Below are 18,190 nucleotides of genomic sequence, written 5' to 3' on the forward strand. Positions count from 1 at the left end.
AATTGGGTTCACTGACTTAGGATGTATTGTGCATCTGTTTTTGGAATGAAAGCAGCTTGTTGTGCCTGGCTCACATTTACTAGTCAGAATTGGACTAAGGGTCATCATTAGTTAGAATTATAGAATTATCAAGTGCCACGCACTTAACTGACATGTTAACCCTCCCACTATAAAAGAATACAAATAGTAATTATGTAAAATCAGTTTGGCTAAATGGGTGTCGCGGTGGTGCCCCGCAGTAAGGGTTCATGTCCCACGGCCTCCCAGTCTGGAGTTTGCATGTTCTCCCCATGTCTGCTCTGGTTTCCTCTCACTGTTCAGACACATGCAGCTTAGGTGAACTGACAATGCTAAATTGGCCCCAAAGTGTGTGTTTGGTGTGCGTGTTCGCCCAGCGATGGACTGGTGCCCTGTCTAGGGCCTATGCTAGCTGGGATAGGCTCCAGCCAAACACCCTGATTTGGATAAGCAGGTTAGAAAATGACGTGACTGTGTCTTTAGCTGAAATTTGAAGACGTGAGTGAAACATTTCCTAGGCTGCAGCACTCATGTATTTCAAATGTTAAATTAAATCCAGGGGGTTTATAAGGCTGAAGAGCGGCTGTGTTTGTTATATGACTTGCATGAGATTTTAAGAGACAAGAGACTTGTCTGGATACGATTTTATCTGCCACTTCAATTCTGTGGGACACACTTTTCACTTGAAGAAAATTGTCAAAGTCAGGTTGGATCAGTAGGCCATCAGCTGTCCTATTTCCTTTGGCCTGTATAATTCATTAGTTACGGATGTGCAAAGGAGTACTAGTTAAGCGTCTGGTTACAGTTTTACTGCAGGCATACAGGCCTCCTGCTCTAAGATCTTTACTAATATGATGACAAAACAATTCATATCTTGTATATAAAACAATTCATATCAGCTTATTCAATTCAGTGACACACAGAGCTGGTGTCTATCTCGGGACCATTTGGGCTAAGGCGAAAGCCAGCCCTGGCCTGATGGGTACACCAGTCCATTATTGGGGCCACTCAATGACACATCCGCTCTCACGCAATTAAACCAACATGCATTGGGGTTTGGGACGAAAACTGGAGTATCTGAACAAACACAAAGAATATGTGTGAAGTCCATAGAGACAGTGACCAGCCAAGAGATTTGAATCTGGGACTTTGGAGCTGTGCTGCCCCTAATACTGAAAATGAATGAAGTTATCAGTTTGCCTCCTTTTGTCGCATTACATGACTTCTATTCTTTGAGTATGTCAGACTGATTTCGTTGCTGGACCACATCAGTTTACACCACTAAAGATTGCTGGGAATGTCATATTTAGCGACAGAGTGCTGACTTTCCAGCATGTGAAAGACAAGACATCAGACAGATGCACTTCTCCTCTGCCTGTGAGGTCTCCCAACCTCACGTTTCTTATTTCTCGTTGCTGCATTCTATGTATTGGACTTCCATTGTTTTCTTGTCAGCTCTCACACACACACAGCCCAGCCTTATGAGTAACCTGTCTGCTTTTGTTGGAGCGAGTCACAGATTAGTTGGAGTGAGTCTCTGGGTATGTCAGACTAAACGACTTCCCCCAATTTGCTAAGATCATTTATTATAAATGAAGGCCATGACTGAAAATCACAGGAAAAGTCACCCAATGTGACATGGCCTTTACTAATTCATGGTTTACATACAAGTGGAGTGACTACACTCTTTCAAAAGCATTCAGCAGCCTTTCTAACCTCAGTCACGTGTTTAAAAAATATGCCAAAAATAACAAAATAAGATTAAAAAGAGCTTGACACATTTATTATTGGAAGTGCAAAAAGGTCACTGTCCTTGTCACTTTAACAGGAAAGTGAAAAATTTTTGGTAGAGCATATGAATCTTATTGAATGTAGAAAATTCAAAACAGGAAAAGCAATTAAACTGGATTCTTTAATTAACATGTGAAATTAATGTTGTGCAATGAGTGGTACCCCATGTTGGGGACTTGATTGCGCTCTGATTGCTTTCAAAGAGCTCAACATTTCTGGCGATCTTTAGAATCTGCGTAGCCTCTAACTCTGCCCTTTTTTCACACCATTCACCCTACACCAAAGTGAAACGGGTTCAGATGCATTTCTATCAGAAACACAGAGCAGACTGGTCAAGTCCTCATTAGGCCAGCAAGATGTCTCTTTTTAAGATAAATATGTGCACTTCAAAAAACTACAAAACATATTTATGCGGTTACACTGCCTTGTAAAATAGCATTACTGAACTGAGAACAGGATGCCACCTTCAAAACTTGAAATACTATAAGTAGTGAAAGCGAGATCTGAAATTCTGGGTTTACAATAAGTTTGTTCTTATTTTGTGCAGCAGGATTAGAGAAAGCGTGGGACACATTTGACCTTCGCTTCTATTTTCCAGCTAACTCAAAGCACTGGTATGGCATTCATTTTGCTCAAAATAGTCACTAAAAGTTCGTTTTAGTTAGTGATTCCTTTGAGTCTTACCAAAGATAATCAGATATAAAAACAGATTGGTGGATAAACGTTATGCCCAAGTGTTCAGCCACAGGCAAAATGGTACCATGAAATGAATTTATATAAACTCTACAAATAGAACAGGACATTTAAGGAAATTTATGATGTAAAGGAGATTTTGGTGACTGGAAAATGTAATTATCAGGAAATGTGAGGATCTTATGTTAAAAATGGATAGGGAAGCAGATGACTCATCACTGAAAATAAAAGCATGACTTTGAAAGAAAGATAAATGACATGTAAACTGGAAAGGGTGGTGCCCGCAGACTTCCAGAAGGGTAAATGGGAGGATTTAAAAAAAATATATGAAAAAAATAACCCATTGGAAAGATATGAGTTGTGGACTAATGATGGCTAGATATAACTCTTGATTTTCGGAACCTAAACTTCAACTCAGGGTTGTGATGTGACTGAACAGAACCTGACAGCATCAGCACAATGCAGGAGCCAACATGGATGGGTCACCAGTCCATCCAGTATTCATGCACAGACTCACTCATTTATTCACACTGGGACAATTTCGAATCACCAGTTTACCTGCAGAAACACCACATGGACACTGGGATTCAGGCTTACGCTTCTTCAGCTATAAGGCAGTAGGCCGCCCGTTGGAAAATATTTCTAATGGCTGTCAGGCTTGAAATACAGTATTTGACCCTGGTAAACATTAAATATGGCTGAAAAAGGCCTGAAGACGTTAATAATCATAGTCAGAGTGCTTGGAACAAATGATACATCTGATTTTTCTATAGGAGTGAAAATGGTGTGTGCAGGGACACACAGAGGCATAAAGAGATTCAGAACACCACACAAGAGAAAAAGAAACAGCGTTTTGATGGTAAAGAGAGAAAAATGAAGCTGAGATCCTCTCCTATACACATCTAAAAGACAAACATTTTACTTGAAGTCAGGAAATGAGTTAGAAGGAATCCTATCTGGAAATAATTAGGCCAGAGAGAAGTGTCATTTTGAACTGTGCATGTAAGATGTTTGAATTGCAGACAAATAAACTGAAAGTTTTCTAAATGGTTTAAGAGGAGAACTCAACATTATAAAAAAGAAGGGTTAAAATATAGAGAGAAATCATATTATGTGGTCCATAATTATGTTAGTTTCAATACTCATAAGCTATACATCTCTTTAATCATGTAATTATGTCCATCCATCGCTGGGCAATACCCCATTTGGCCAAGTTTTTCCTTTCTCTGTTGTTCTATCTATCTATTATATAGTGTCTTTCACTTCTATCTATCTATCTATCTATCTATCTATCTATCTATCTATCTATCTATCTATCTATCTATCTATCTATCTATCTATCTATCTATCTATCTATCTAGCTATCTATGTGTTGCAACTAACATAAAGGATGAACGGGCATCCTAGCTAAGAGAGTGGAGGAATCCTTACCCAGAAGGGAAGCCCCAGGTGGATAGAAAGGCATCCCAACCAGGAGAGAAGAAGTTTCCTTTCCCTTTATAGTACCTTTCCTGGCTGGAATCAAAGGGAAGGACAAGAAAGGACAGTCTCTGGCTGCCATTTAATCTCCCAGGACGTTAGATGGCAGCAACCCTGGATATTGGTGCCCATTTGGACATCAGCAGGGAATACTGGGAAATGGAGTCCGGTAATTCAGCCTTGCTGCGGTCCGGGGGTGATGCAAGAGGGCACTGCAGCTCAATAAAAAGGACTGTGCCACCTTGTCCAGTCAAGTCAGAACTGGGAAGAAGGAAGGTGACTTGTGTTTTGTGGGACCCCCTAGCTTTCACACTATCTATCTATCTATCTATCTATCTATCTATCTATCTATCTATCTATCTATCTATCTATCTATCTATCTATCTATCTATCTATCTATCTATCTATCTATCTATCTATCTATCTATCTATCTAAAGCTGTTCAGGGTTGCACTAAGCCAGAGCCTATTCCAGTGGTGAGGATCGCAAGTCAGGGATGGATGTGCCATTAAATCATATGACAAGTCATACAGTCAATTTCCTAACCTGAAGACTTTTTGGATTTGAAGAGAAAACTGGAGAACCAAGAAAAATACCCTTTCTTCCATTTTTCTTACTGGACATATTATTATTCTTCTGGTGGATTTGATTCCATGTATTGCATCTGACTTAATTATGAACATAAAAAGGTCAATGGAAAACTCATTGACTGTTGATGTCATGTCCTATTTTTCTGACTTACAGCTCTTGTGACCAAGAGTAGCATGTTCTCTGTCTTGAGTTTATATTCTCATAGGTTAATCCGGTCAATGTTGTTGTATGTACAGATGTTCTCATTGTGTTCCTTTAACTTTATGCTGGTTACCATGGTTTCATCAGCTGTGATGATATTCAGCTTTGCTGAGAATTCTGGGTATATGAACCTTGTGTTTAGTAAAATCCTAAGGACAATTAAAACTGATTCAAAGTACTACTACTACTACTACTACTACCCATCCATCCATTATCCAACCCGCTATATCCTAACTACAGGGTCACGGGGGTCTGCTGGAGCCAATCCCAGCCAACACAGGGCGCAAGGCAGGAAACAAACCCCGGGCAGGGCACCAGCCCACCACATACTACTACTATTTTTAGGATAATAATAATAGAATGACAAAGGAGATTGGAAAATTGAAAATGCTGAGACCCTCCCATTATCATTGTAGTAATAAAATTTAAAGGAAACGGTGGAAATAATATAGCAAAGTAAGTTTTACAGTATGTGTTTTCTGTCTGAAAACTGACTTAATGAAAATACAGAAAAAGTCATCCGCATAAAGGGACAGCAGTGGCGCGACTGTTTAAGGAAGCAGTCAGTCTTCTGTAAATCTTGTTCTGAGTCTCTTTATTTATGTTGTGCTGGCCTGCTTTGGAAATCTTAGAAGTCACCCACAAAAACAGAATAAATCAAATTGTAAAATAGAGCAAAATAATATAATATAAAATAATAATAATAACAAGCTCCAATATCACAGACCTTTTTATCAAGCAATTATTACAGAAAGCCGAGTGCACTTTGTCAGAGAGGACTCATCCACTACATTCTCAATTACATTACTTGCTATCAGGTCACAGGTTCAGTGCTCCGAGCATAAAAAATCAACCTGCTCAAATACTCTTTCATTTCAACTGCTATTATTCTTCTAAGTAAGCTCAATTTTAATAAGCATTCACATGCTTAAATCGTGAGATGAACAGTTAGCCTTTGCAGCAATCATCAGTCAGGTCGTGATGTTGGTTTAATTGTTATATTGAATATGTTTGATCTAATGTTTCACCATATGTGTCATGTTCAGTGTTATATTTATTTGTACAAGTATAAGTTTATGTATGATGGCTGTGTTCTTTGTGATGTGTTTTTAATGTCATGTGTTGATTTCTCTATAAAACCTGTTGACAAATCAAATAAAATTGAATTTAATTGAATTGAACCCCTCATCTGGTTTAGGAGACACTTTTAACAGATCTGTGTAAAATACATTTCTTCAGTGCATTCCTTCTCCTCAGTTCCCCATGTGTTCTTTTATACCTTATATTTTGCTGCCTACCTGCCGTCAACGGTTCCAGACTTTGTGAAGTTGAGACAGTGCCATCTTGACTTAATAGTCCATGTTGTTCTTGGTCCCCATTGGTTTGACCTTCATCATCAAGCCAGCGATGCACATAAAAAACAAAGAACACAAAGCTATTTCCGTAGAAGAACAATGCACACATAAAGAAAGCAGTGTCCAGATAAAGCACTTCAGACTTTAAACTAGGTGAATTCTGGAAAGTCACATTACTCCAGGGGACCCCAGTTATGGTCCTGGAGGGTCACAGTGGCTATAGGTTTTCATTCTAACCCTTTTCTTAGTTAGTGACCTGTTTTGGCTGCTAAATAACTTCTTTTGAATTAATTTTAATTGACTTGCTCTTGAAGACTAAGACCCCTTAATTGTTTCTTTTTCCTTAATTAGCAGCCAGACAATGATGAGCTACAAAATGAACCGAAAACATACTGTGTTGATCATACAATATCTGAAAATAAAAAAAGGTGAAGATCTCAGGAATGTTGATCTGCTCAGGTCCACAAATCATTTTCCCAGTGCTCTTAGAAAAGAGAAATGTCTGCTATTGCACGATGAGAGCAGCAACAAGCCATGGAATTAAACAACGCGTTTAATTAACGACAAGACTCAGCGCCTAATTAAGCAACTGGTTGGAGAGAAATTGGTTAGAGTTTGAGGCCCTGACTTAGTTGGTCTTTTGTTGGCTCCCTCACTCCACATTTCATTTCTGTTTAAGGAAAGAAATGAAGTAATTCAGAGGAACGATGAAGAAATTCAGGGGAATAAATCTTAAAAAAGAAGTCAATTAAAATTCATTCAAAAGAAGTTAATTAGCAGCAGAAACAGGTCACTAATTAAGAAAAGGGTTAGAATGAAAACTTGCAGCCACTGGGGCCCTCCAGGACCGGAGTTGGGGACCCCTGTTCTAAACTCTGTAAGATGCACACCGAGGGTTTGTTTTCTTCTTGTCTGCATGGATTTTCCTCTGTATACGTTTGTTTTTTTGTCTTACCACATTTTGAATGACTTGAAGGTTAAGTGGATTGGATATTACACAGAGAAGCATAAACACTGGAGTAGCATGGACTTTAGAGGGGTCTTGTTCAAAAAGCAGACACCAAAACCGGACTGGCCTACCCCTACTACAAACCCTGAACTTAAGGTTCGTGGGGGTAAGGCCAGGTACACCAGGGTCCCTAATCTTAAAATTTTGATGAGGTGCCCAATTTCTTAAAATAGTCTAAGGGTGCCTAATCTTAAAGTTAACCCTGTTTTTGCTTTTTGGCGTCCGTTTTTTGAACAAGAGCCCTTTAGGGACCTTAAAAACTCGACTTGATGTTTTTTTAGAAGAATTAAATGGATAAGACTGGCGAGCTTTGTTGGGTCGAACGGCCTGCTCTCGTCCAGCTTGTTCTAATGATGATTCCAACTTGGACCCAATGTGTGTATGCATGAATGGGCCTTACAATAGTCTCACATCCCATCCAAGGTTGATTCCTGCCTTTGTGCCTGAGCAACCCTAATTAAATGGGTTTGAAAAGGTTATGTATCAAGCAGTTTTTACAGTCTTTTCTAGTTTATTTTTATTGTTTTACGTTTTGTTCTACACCTGGCATCCAGTTAAATAAAATGTTTATGCTTTGATCACAATACAAGGCTATTCAGCTTGAATTTTACAGTCATACTGAATACTGTACCCACTTTATCATGCATTGCAGTGCAAGAGGAGATCTGAGGAGGACCCTGCTGAGCTATGTGACAGCACTCAGAAAAACTGATTTGCCTAGCTAGCTACCTGATTTGCAGCCATGAGTGGTATCGCTAAAGGTTAAGTGCGGTTTCGTAGAATAACATTTGTGTCAGAAAAACAAGGCTGACTGAGATATACAGTAATAGACACAGCCCTGCATACAAAACTCAATTGAATTTGAGTGCCTACTTCCCCAGGAAATGCATTAGGCTTCTGTGCCAGATGATTACAAGAGCTCGATCATTAGGAGAACTTAATGATCCTGTCAACAGGAGGCCAGTCTTTCACGTTAAATATTAAGACCACAAAGACCACGTGTGCCTCATCTCTAAGGTTTATGGTGGATACTCCTCTGTGACAAGTTAAGAACCTAATCTATGAAACAGGACAAGTAAAAAAAACTGTTCATATTCTATATATATATATATATATATATATATGATATGTCAATTCAGTTTATGGAGAGAAAATTTTATGCTGTGTACTTTAAATAGTTTTGCTAATTACCACATCAATTTCATGGATGTTTCAGTAGGTAATGTGGCTTAGTGTTTAAAATGTTAAAATAAAGACCTCAAGTTATCCAGCTAAACCCCCACCATGGATGCAGCTCAGAGTGAGGCCCGTCCAGTATCAGCGTGCCGGCATTGGTGCTAATGGCCTGCCCATTTCTATTAGGAAGCGCCATAAAAAATCAGGAACATTGCAATTTATGAACTATGATGTTAGCCATTTGTAAGCTGTGAAATAAGCTTCATTGTCCCTTGAATAAACTAGCGTTATTTCACTTTTACTGATTGTATCTACCAGGATAGTGTGCACATGAGATAGATAGATATGGTTTGGTCACAATGTGATCTAAATTGCTCCAAATATTATACCCATTTGTGAATTATGATTCAGATGTGATATGCTGCAGTCATGACGTGAGGTTAAAGTCTCATATTGTAGGTCACTTCATGGAAGTAATTCATGTATTCATTTTATTTGACTACTACTGAAACACACAGATCTACCGGCCTAAAGTAAAATGCAAGTAAATACCAAGTCAAAGATAAGGAGCAGTTGATGCTTCTTCTTCTTTTTCCTTTCGGCTGCTCCTGTTATGTTTTCTAAATAGTTACTTCTTTTAGTTCCTCTGAAATTATTACTTCTGGCAGCTCACCTAGACCCAGCAGAATTTTTCTATTTTGGCAATCAACATTAAAAAAATATGCTTGATGCTGATCACATTACTGATTTAACTTTGCTAAGTAGTGGTCATCACAGAAACATCGAGGTAAGGAGGTAACAGCAATGCATTCCTATTTTCAGAAGTTTTGACTATTTGATGATCTTCTGTCTCTGGGGTATTCTTGCATTCTGTATCCCTGGGCTTTGCCTTGCACGCCTATTGGCCATCGTGTTTGTTTGCTGCTCAATTGCTCGATATTTAGGATTATTTCTTGTTTGTTAATATGGTTCAGCATCTTGTCTTCTTATTCTTTCTTGTTCTTTCTCACTTAACTTCCTTATGCGACTTGCTTGATGCTCAGCAGATTTTGCTGCTCTTTTTCTTTTTGCCATTATGGTAACTATAACTTTTTTGATGATCACTAAAAAACAATACTTATGCTTGATTATGAATTCTGAACACGTGTGCTGGGGGATTATCACTAGACAGGCTTGCGAGGACCATACTTTTATTACAATACTTTTTCTGACCATCCGGTGCCACAACCTAATTTCCTTACAATTTCCAAAACATATCAGGGTGTATTCAGGATGATCTCTTGCTTGTTAGTGTGATTCAGAATCTTGTTGTCTTATTCTTTCTCTATTCTTCATCTCTTACTTGGTTCAGTAGATGTTGCTGCCCTTCTTTTTCTCTCTGCATTATGGTAGTTATTACTTTGTTTCTCAATGATGTTGCCAAAATCACATGAGCACAGGTCACTTTGCCCCACCTTTGCCCTCACCAGATTGCCACTATGTAAAATTTCTAAATTTAGGATTACTCCTCGCTCGTTTATGTGCTTCTGTGTCTTTCTCATACTTTATCATTTAATCACTTTGTGCAATGTGCTTGACACTCAGAAGATGCTGCTGGTCTTTTTTTTCTTTCTGCCATCATGGTGGTTATCACTTGGTTTCTTGATCTCTTTTCTGTAAACATATGACTGCAGGTCAAGGCTGCCAGGCTGCCACTGTCTAAAATGTTTTGCATTTCCAGAACAGAGAAGGACATAACCTTTCAATTAACACCAAGATCGGTGTTCTAGTCCCATTAGTTCACAAGCAAGTGTAGGCAGGACGGTGTAGTTGTTAAGGCTACAGACACTGTGTGACCATGAGCAAGTCACTTTAAATGCCTTTCCTCCAAGTGGTAGAACAAAAGAAATGTAATCAAATGTATCCCTGATGTTGTAAGTCACCGTAGATAAGGGCATCAACCAAATATGTAAATGTAGTCGCTTGGCAGACAGACATTAACATTTTATATTTAGTTGCTAGGAATGTGTCCAAGTCAGTACTTGTAACAAGAATCACAATTCAGCATCATGAAGTGCCTGCATCACTAGGCCTCAGGTTTTGAGAATGTCCTACACTTAACCATTTTGGGTAAACATTTTTGTATATGGTATCTTTCAGATAGCAATGAATTTATGACCACCTCTAATGCCTTAACTGCAGTATACAGAGTGCCATGAAAAGTCAGTTGTAATATCCAATACCTGACTATTTGAACAAAGACTTATTTTGCTCAAGTCAAAGAATTCCTATCCGTCTTCTATAGTTCATTGGGAAAGTGATCATTTATATTATCTCAAGTTGAAAAACAAATCTAATTTCCCTTTATAGAGTTTATCGGGCCATTACTGTCACATGTACTTAGTACAGAGAAATTCTTACTTGCATGTGCTACTCAACATATAACACGTCGCCACTCTCCAGCACGATGATCAGTGAGTAGAACTGCCTCACCTCAAAACGTTTGGAAATTCTCAGAGTACCTTTGTATAAGTGCATACTACATACATTACACGTAGATTACAAGGAGCACTTAGGCGGTTCTATTCAGAATTGTTTCTGTACTTTAACTAGAAATTGTTAATGTAATTCATGGGCTAGTGCTGAATCTTTTTATTTGCTATTTTATCCTATACAAAGAACCTGTTGGGGCTCTCTCTCAGTTGGGGGCTGAATGAGTTTTATGGACTGTTTTTGAAGCACCCTGTTGTTCTTGTGATATTCTTTTTGTTTGTTTGATTAAGCTATGTTCTGTTATAATGTTAGGCTGCCAGCTCAAAGGGTAAAAAATATACAAAGTCAGCAATTAATGGAATCAATTTTCAATTTAACTGCTGTGTTTTATTAAATGTGTTTCCCATTCCTGTAACTTTAAAATGAAAGATATAGAGAAGGAAATGAAAGCCGAAGAAAAGGTAAGTTAAATGTATCTGTATTTATTTCTTAAAGCACCTTTTACCTTTGCCTTTTAATGATATGTCATGTTATTCACAATCTATCTATCTATCTATCTATCTATCTATCTATCTATCTATCTATCTATCTATCTATCTATCTATCTATCTATCTATCTATCTATCTATCTATCTATCTATCTATCTATCTATCTATCTATCCAAAGTCACTCTTTTTCCTTGCTATTATTTATTAAGATTTAGCAATCCTGTTTGTTGAGTAAGTAAAGAATGTGGCTGTAGTGGACTGAGAAGTGTCCATTTCATACTGCTATTGGCCAAAGAGGTTTTAGGGCTAAAACATTTTGGAGATGGGCCTATCATGTTGAAAATCCACATGCATTTTGTTTTTCTTATGTTGTGGTGCTTGCTTTCTGAAAATAAGTTTACATTTATGACGTTCACGCTAAGTGACCATAGTTCATTTGTGCAGTCAAGAAGATTGCATCTCATTACAATAACACCATAATGATAATACTGGAGGATATTACTATTCAGGGCGGCACGGTGGCGCGGTGGGTAGCGCTGCTGCCTCGCAGTTGGGTGATCTGGGGACCTGGGTTCGCTTCCCGGGTCCTCCCTGCGTGGAGTTTGCATGTTCTCCCCGTGTCTGCGTGGGTTTCCTCCGGGCGCTCCGGTTTCCTCCCACAGTCCAAAGACATGCAGGTTAGCTGGATTGGTGATTCTAAATTGGCCCTAGTGTGTGCTTGGTGTGTGGGTGTGTTTGTGTGTGTCCTGCGGTAGGTTGGCACCCTGCCCAGGATTGGTTCCCTGCCTTGTGCCCTGTGTTGGCTGGGATTGGCTCCAGCAGACCCCCGTGACCCTGTGTTCGGATTCAGCGGGTTGGAAAATGGATGGATGGATGGATATTACTATTCACCAAAAATTAATAAAATAAAGGAAAATTGAGTACAAAAAATCAGTAAGTCTGACAAGAGCATGAGTTAATTTTTGTGATACGCTAGGATTGTTACATGGTTTAACAGATCACTATACAATAAAGCTTTAGTCCATAAATGTGAATTGAAGACCGTTAGCTAATTATGAAGATACAGAACACTCCAAAGACCAAAAGATGACAAAAGAGAAGAGAAGAACAAAAAAGCTTTGGCACAATTGATAATAAATGACCACTTAGCCCTTCCATGACCCCTCTAGAAGTACCTTGAGAAAACTGACAAATGAGCTAAAATGGCTGATAGTGAAAGCACTCTTGAAATTCTTTACTGAAGCATTTGGGTTGTGAGAAGCTTTATGAATTTATCTTTTTCAGTTCTCCCCATGTACTCCAGTTTCCCTCATGACTCTCTCAAAGAAGAGCACATCAGATTGGACTGGCCCCATTATGAGTGTGTGTGTGTACATAAGTGGGCCCCATGTTAGACTGATGCTCCGTCCAGGACTGGTTTTCCTCGTTGCTGACTGGTGTTGGTTCCTTGGATGGATTAAAAAGGCCCGAGAATGTTACTTTATGTAGTATCTTTTTCAAAACTCTTTTTTATTACTTAAGAACTGTGAATTGCCACAGTCTTGATTTCTATTTGCGCTAATCAGAAACAGGCTGCGGGCCGAGGGGAGGGGGAAGCATGACGTCAGGAGTAGGGAGCCGGGCAGGGCCCTCCTCACTGTCCTGTTTCACTACTACGCCGACGGAGCCACGGGGGACAACTAGTAGAAAATAAAAGTCTATTATATTATATTCTGGTTCTTCTTATATCTTTGAGTTGAGCCACCACCTTTGAAATTTCTGTGCATATAACAACTGTCCATTCTGGTTCTTTACAGGATATCTGCTATTTCTTAGTCATCTTTCAGTACATTTTGTTGTTCACTTGACCTTTATCTGGTTTCCTGATATGCCTGCATTTATTAACCCGTTATGCTATTATTTATGCTATTCCTTTAAGATGAATGCTATGCTACCCTAAAATTATTCATCCACAGGACATACACAAAAAATTTGTAAGCATCTATTGTCCAGTAGGAAACAGCAATTTCAGACGGATTAACATAAAGTGACCCTTAATGTAATTATTAATGGCCGACTGACAATGGAGGAGAGGAAAATAAAACTCCAGTCAGCAGCATCCCAGTAGAAAGTCAACCTTTGGAGAGTCCACAGCTGTTTTTATCTACCCATCCATTCATTTTGACAATAAATATTATCTATAAACCTATAAACTATTACATTTACATTCTAGCTTGGAAGCAGGGTATTCATGTATGAGACTTCATGTCTTCACAAGGCACTCTCTTACATGGAGACATACGTATTCACTCACAGAGTCAACGATGAAAATAATATGCATGTCATATACAGGAAATGGCAATCCCTGAAGGAAATCCATCCAGACCAGGCTGCGATTTAAACCCAGATCCTTGGCGCTGTGAAGCAGCAGCACTGGCTACTGTCTGGTGGACGGAGCATGAATTATTAATGACTCAAGTTTGACGGGAATTAAATTCTCTGATGATTTAAATAGCAGAGTTTGTGGTCCACCACATGTGTCCAGGAGATCCCATTCAAGAAATGAAACTTTTCAGGGTTTTTTAAAGGTACGTAATGAATGAAAAATAATACGGATAAAAAGTAATTGAATTATAACCCAAATGGGGTGAATAAAATAATAATAATGAAAATAATAAATAGAAGCGGGCGGCACGGTGGCGCAGTGGTAATGCTGCTGCCTCGCAGTTAAGAGACCCAGGTTTGCTTCCCGTGTCCTTCTTGCATGGAGTTTGCATGTCCTCCCTGTGTCTGTGTGGGTTTCCTCCGGGTGCTCCGGTTTCCTCCCACAGTCCAAAGACATGCAGGTTAGGTGCATTGGCGATCCTAAATTGTCCCTAGGGTGTGCTTGGTGTGTGTGTGTGTCCTGTGGTGGGCTGGCGCCCTGCCCATGGTTTGTTTCCTGCCTTGCGCCCTGTGCTGGCTGGGATTGGCTCCAGCAGACCCCCGTGACCCTGTAGTTAGGATATAGCGAGTTGGATAATAAATAAAAATTGACACACATCTGAGTTATGTTGTCTATCTGTTTTAATATTCTTTAGCCATCTTTCCCTTCTTTTAACTTTTTTGCCAAGTTATCATTTTAATTCTTTATCTTCTTCTTTAATCCACTAATTTTCTGTTAATTCCAAAAATGTTAACCCTTGACAATCTGTCTTCATTTACTTATGACAGAAAATATGTTTATCAGTTTCTATTAGTGGATTATACATATATATATTTTTTTATTACTTTGCTTTGTGTACAACTTGAATGCTGGAAGTGCCAAATTTAATAAAGTGTAATTAACGTTTCCTAGGCTACTCAGGCATGGCTGCCAATTAATTTTAATTCATGCAGAGAAGCCTGCGACAAGGAAGATATGAAATCATGAAGTAAAACTTCCCTCTGAGAGTCACGTAGTAAGGTTAAGAAAGCAAAGTCTGGCAAACATTTAAAAGTTTCCAGCAGTGTTTTATACCATACAAGACTGATTTTTCTTCACATGCAGTGTGACGATGATACATATATCTATATGTAAGAAGGCAATAGGGTACACCGATTAATCATGCTCTCTGCATGCAAATGAGCAGGACGAAAAGGTTTGTGGGAGATCTCATGTCTTGCTCGGGTACCGACCAGTGGACTGCTTTGTTAGCGTGAATAGCTGTAGGATGAATAGGGTTGTTGTATCCCTGTCTCCCATACCATCCATAAAAACTTTCTTGTGCATTCTCACCACTCAGCTTCCCCTGTTGTCCCTCCTGCTGTTTGTCATGTTTGTCTGCTATCAGTTACAAAAGCTTAGCAGTGGGATGTGAAAAAGCATTGCAAGGAGATGCAAGTCTCACAGATCAAGTGTGGTGACTGATTCTGTCCTCAGCTTTTAGTAACAGTAAACAGCATAATTATAATATTGTGTATGGCATGCAGTAAGCAGAATGCACTACAGCGCTGTTACGATGTGCAGTCAACTTATTTGGAAACATTACACTTTCCGGACAAATGCATTTGAAAAATAAAATTATCACTTTACTGGAAAATGTATTGGTTAAAATTGGATACAATTCTGACAGTCTTTATGTGTTGCATTTCTCATCTTTCATTATTTTTCTGGTATATTAATTGAATTATTAACAAATTAAAAGAATTGTTGGCTTGTTCTTATTCTAATGTATCAGTTTTCAATGATCTTTTAGTTGTCTGGTGCAAAGATTAATTTGTATATAAATACTGTATGTTGGATTATTTACAGCCTGATTTATTGTTTAATTCAATGGCACAGTTTTAATTTTTATAAATTTCAGCAACTTTCTGCCCAATGGAATCTCACTACTCCACAGTGCATCACTGCAACAGATCATTTATGTTCATTTGACCCTGGCTTCAACTAAACTAACAGCAGATTGCCGCACTGTGTGTATTTCGAATTACCCACAAGCCATCATGAATGTGTTATATCACATGAGGTTCAGTCCGATGTGTTTACTATGTAACGTTCAAATTGTCATTACTTTTGGATTTACTCTCATATTATTAGACTTACCGTGCCCCGCAGCTCCGCTCAGTGAAAAAGGACAGTGAGGAGGGCTCTGGCCAGCTCCCTGTCCTAACGTCACTCTTCCTCCTCCCTTTGGCTTGCAGCCTCTGTCTCGGATTAGCGTGAATATATCGCTCCTGCAAGCACTGATGATTGTTAACGCAATGAAAGAAGAATGATCAAGCAAATTCTAGAAAAAAACCCGACCTAAATCCGTTAAACAGTTCTCCCGTTTGCTAGCTAAGTGGAGAACTCCCCCTCGGCCCACTGCATGTCTCTCGGATTTGCACAAATAAATTGGTACCGCAAGCGAACTTTGATACTTAGCATGATGAGAGAAGTCGCAAAATCAACCGGAATGTACAAGCAAATTATAGAAAATCTAAATCCATTAAGTAGTTCTCTCGTGAAAAGCGGACAGACATACAGGCAGATGGATGGATTTTCAATAGGTAGAGAAGACAACTGCTGCCTTTACAAGAACTTTCCTTAACTAGACATTGCTTCTGCCCTCATTCTAATCTATACACTTTAAAGTAAACATTGTGTAGCCTGCTTTTGTAAGAAATTCAGTTTAATTAATCAAATTTAGTATATTCAGCATGAGCAAGAGCAGAGCAGCATGCAGGTAACATGCAAGTAGAGCACAAAGCACAACGCTGAAACTTCCACAGGAAAACTCCAAAGCAAAGAAGCATATATTTATGCACAATATCCATCCATCAATCCATCCATCCACTCATCCATCCATCTCCTAAACCTTCTTTATCGCTTCTCTAGCGCTTATTCCAGCAATAATATCTTTTAAGAATTCTAACAAGTCTCTTAAGATGTTCAGGTCAACTGCTCTCTACAAAGCATCACAATTCAGGCAACAATGATAACTGAAGGTCTGACGCATTTACTGAATCTGACTGAGTCTTCAGTTGGTTCATTTTTATTCCTCCTCCTGTTGTTAACTGTTCATATTCGCAGAGACTCACTTAAATGGGTATTTCGAAGAGCAGGTCATTCAAGGCCACTAATACCTGTGTGTGTCTTTGCTAAGCAATCAGAGAGCAAATGTCCTTGAGTGAAACACACACGCATGCTCATAATATAGGAAGTCTTTGCTATTTCATTAAAAAAGAATCTCATTGCTGGGTACTGTATGTCAGACTTAACAAAACGAGAGCAGAAAATAACCTCCTAATTAAATAAGATCAATGAGAGACAGGAATTGCCCACTGATTAGGAAATGACTTTGACTGTTCATTTCCAACCCTCAAGAGCAAGTCTGAAACAGCAGTCGTTGGCCATTTTTCAGTATAAAAATTTCAGCCAACCCATTTTCTCAGTTTGCCTATTCAGACATGTGGGATTCCGAGTCTATTGTGTACCTGTACCCTAGTTGGGGAGTCCACACATTCCCCCTCTTGGCCAGTTTAGAGCTTCCAGTTACCCTAGTGTCCAAGGCTTTGAAGTATGAGAATACACAGACACAGGGAAAATGTGTAATCTCTAAACTACTCCATATGAATACAGTGTATAATACCAAAATATCTGTTTGTTAACCGGATTATTGCATTGCAGGTTGAGAGATGGCTTCAGAGGTGAGGCAGGAATCAACCACCATAGAGACTTAATTAATTAACACATGCACATTAACAGCTGCCAACACAACCTCACCAAAGACAGAATAAAAACATGCAAACTCCACACAGACAGCTGAACAAGATGAGTTTTACACCCGGACATGTGGAGCAATGAGTAACAGTTGATTGTTATGCTGAATGCAAGGTAAGGCAAAAAGAAAGGGTTGGAGGTGACCAGGAGAAGAAACTTTGAGAAAAGTTGCCAAAAATAAACTGTTAACAGAAGGTCTATCTGCTATTTTGTCAATCCCAAAAAACTAAGTCTTTACCCAGAATTTAGAAGTCTTTTTAATTGAAATGGATAGCTAAACATTAACCACGATTTCACAGTGAATTTCTGTGATTTATTTGTAGTACTAGGGTGTTGTACCATGTTATTATGAATGTGGTGAGAAGTTAAGCAAAATGACATCTTTTATTGGCTAACTAGAAAGATTACAATATGAAAGCTTTCAAGGCCACTCAGGCCCCTTCTTCAGGCAAGATGGAAATTCGGACGACTAGGAAGTGCACAGCACTGATCGTTTGTCTCATCACACCAATGACATTAGTGCCATGTACCTTTGGGTGGCATTGAGTAGCATCATTGAGGCAATCGCTGCTTGAAAACCACAATGGTGACGAGAAAAAGATGCAAATTGTTTTCAGCCATCCTAAAACAGAATTCTAGCTGGAAAATTATGAAAGAAATGGATTCTGTTACCCAAAAATCCTTAGTAAAATATAAAGGATTGGAAAAAGGGGT

At 38.9% G+C, this 18,190-nt stretch overlaps 1 protein-coding gene across 3 annotated transcripts in view; it reads right to left on the bottom strand.

Annotated features, from left to right (window-relative positions):
• prrt4b (proline rich transmembrane protein 4b) overlaps nucleotides 1-18,190 on the bottom strand; it is a 113,958-nt gene that overhangs the window by 11,542 nt on the left and 84,226 nt on the right. For 2 of the 3 annotated variants that reach the window (XM_051930232.1, XM_028814807.2), the window contains one exon: nucleotides 6,072-6,161. The exons of the other annotated variant lie outside the window; for it this stretch is intronic. In XM_051930232.1, the coding sequence (XP_051786192.1) occupies nucleotides 6,072-6,161 (90 nt within the window). The remainder of the gene's footprint in view (nucleotides 1-6,071; nucleotides 6,162-18,190) is intronic. 3 annotated transcript variants of the gene reach the window in all.

The sequence above is a fragment of the Erpetoichthys calabaricus genome, chromosome 1 (genome assembly GCF_900747795.2).
Source record: "Erpetoichthys calabaricus chromosome 1, fErpCal1.3, whole genome shotgun sequence".
In the NCBI taxonomy this organism is placed as follows: Eukaryota; Metazoa; Chordata; class Cladistia; order Polypteriformes; family Polypteridae; genus Erpetoichthys; species Erpetoichthys calabaricus.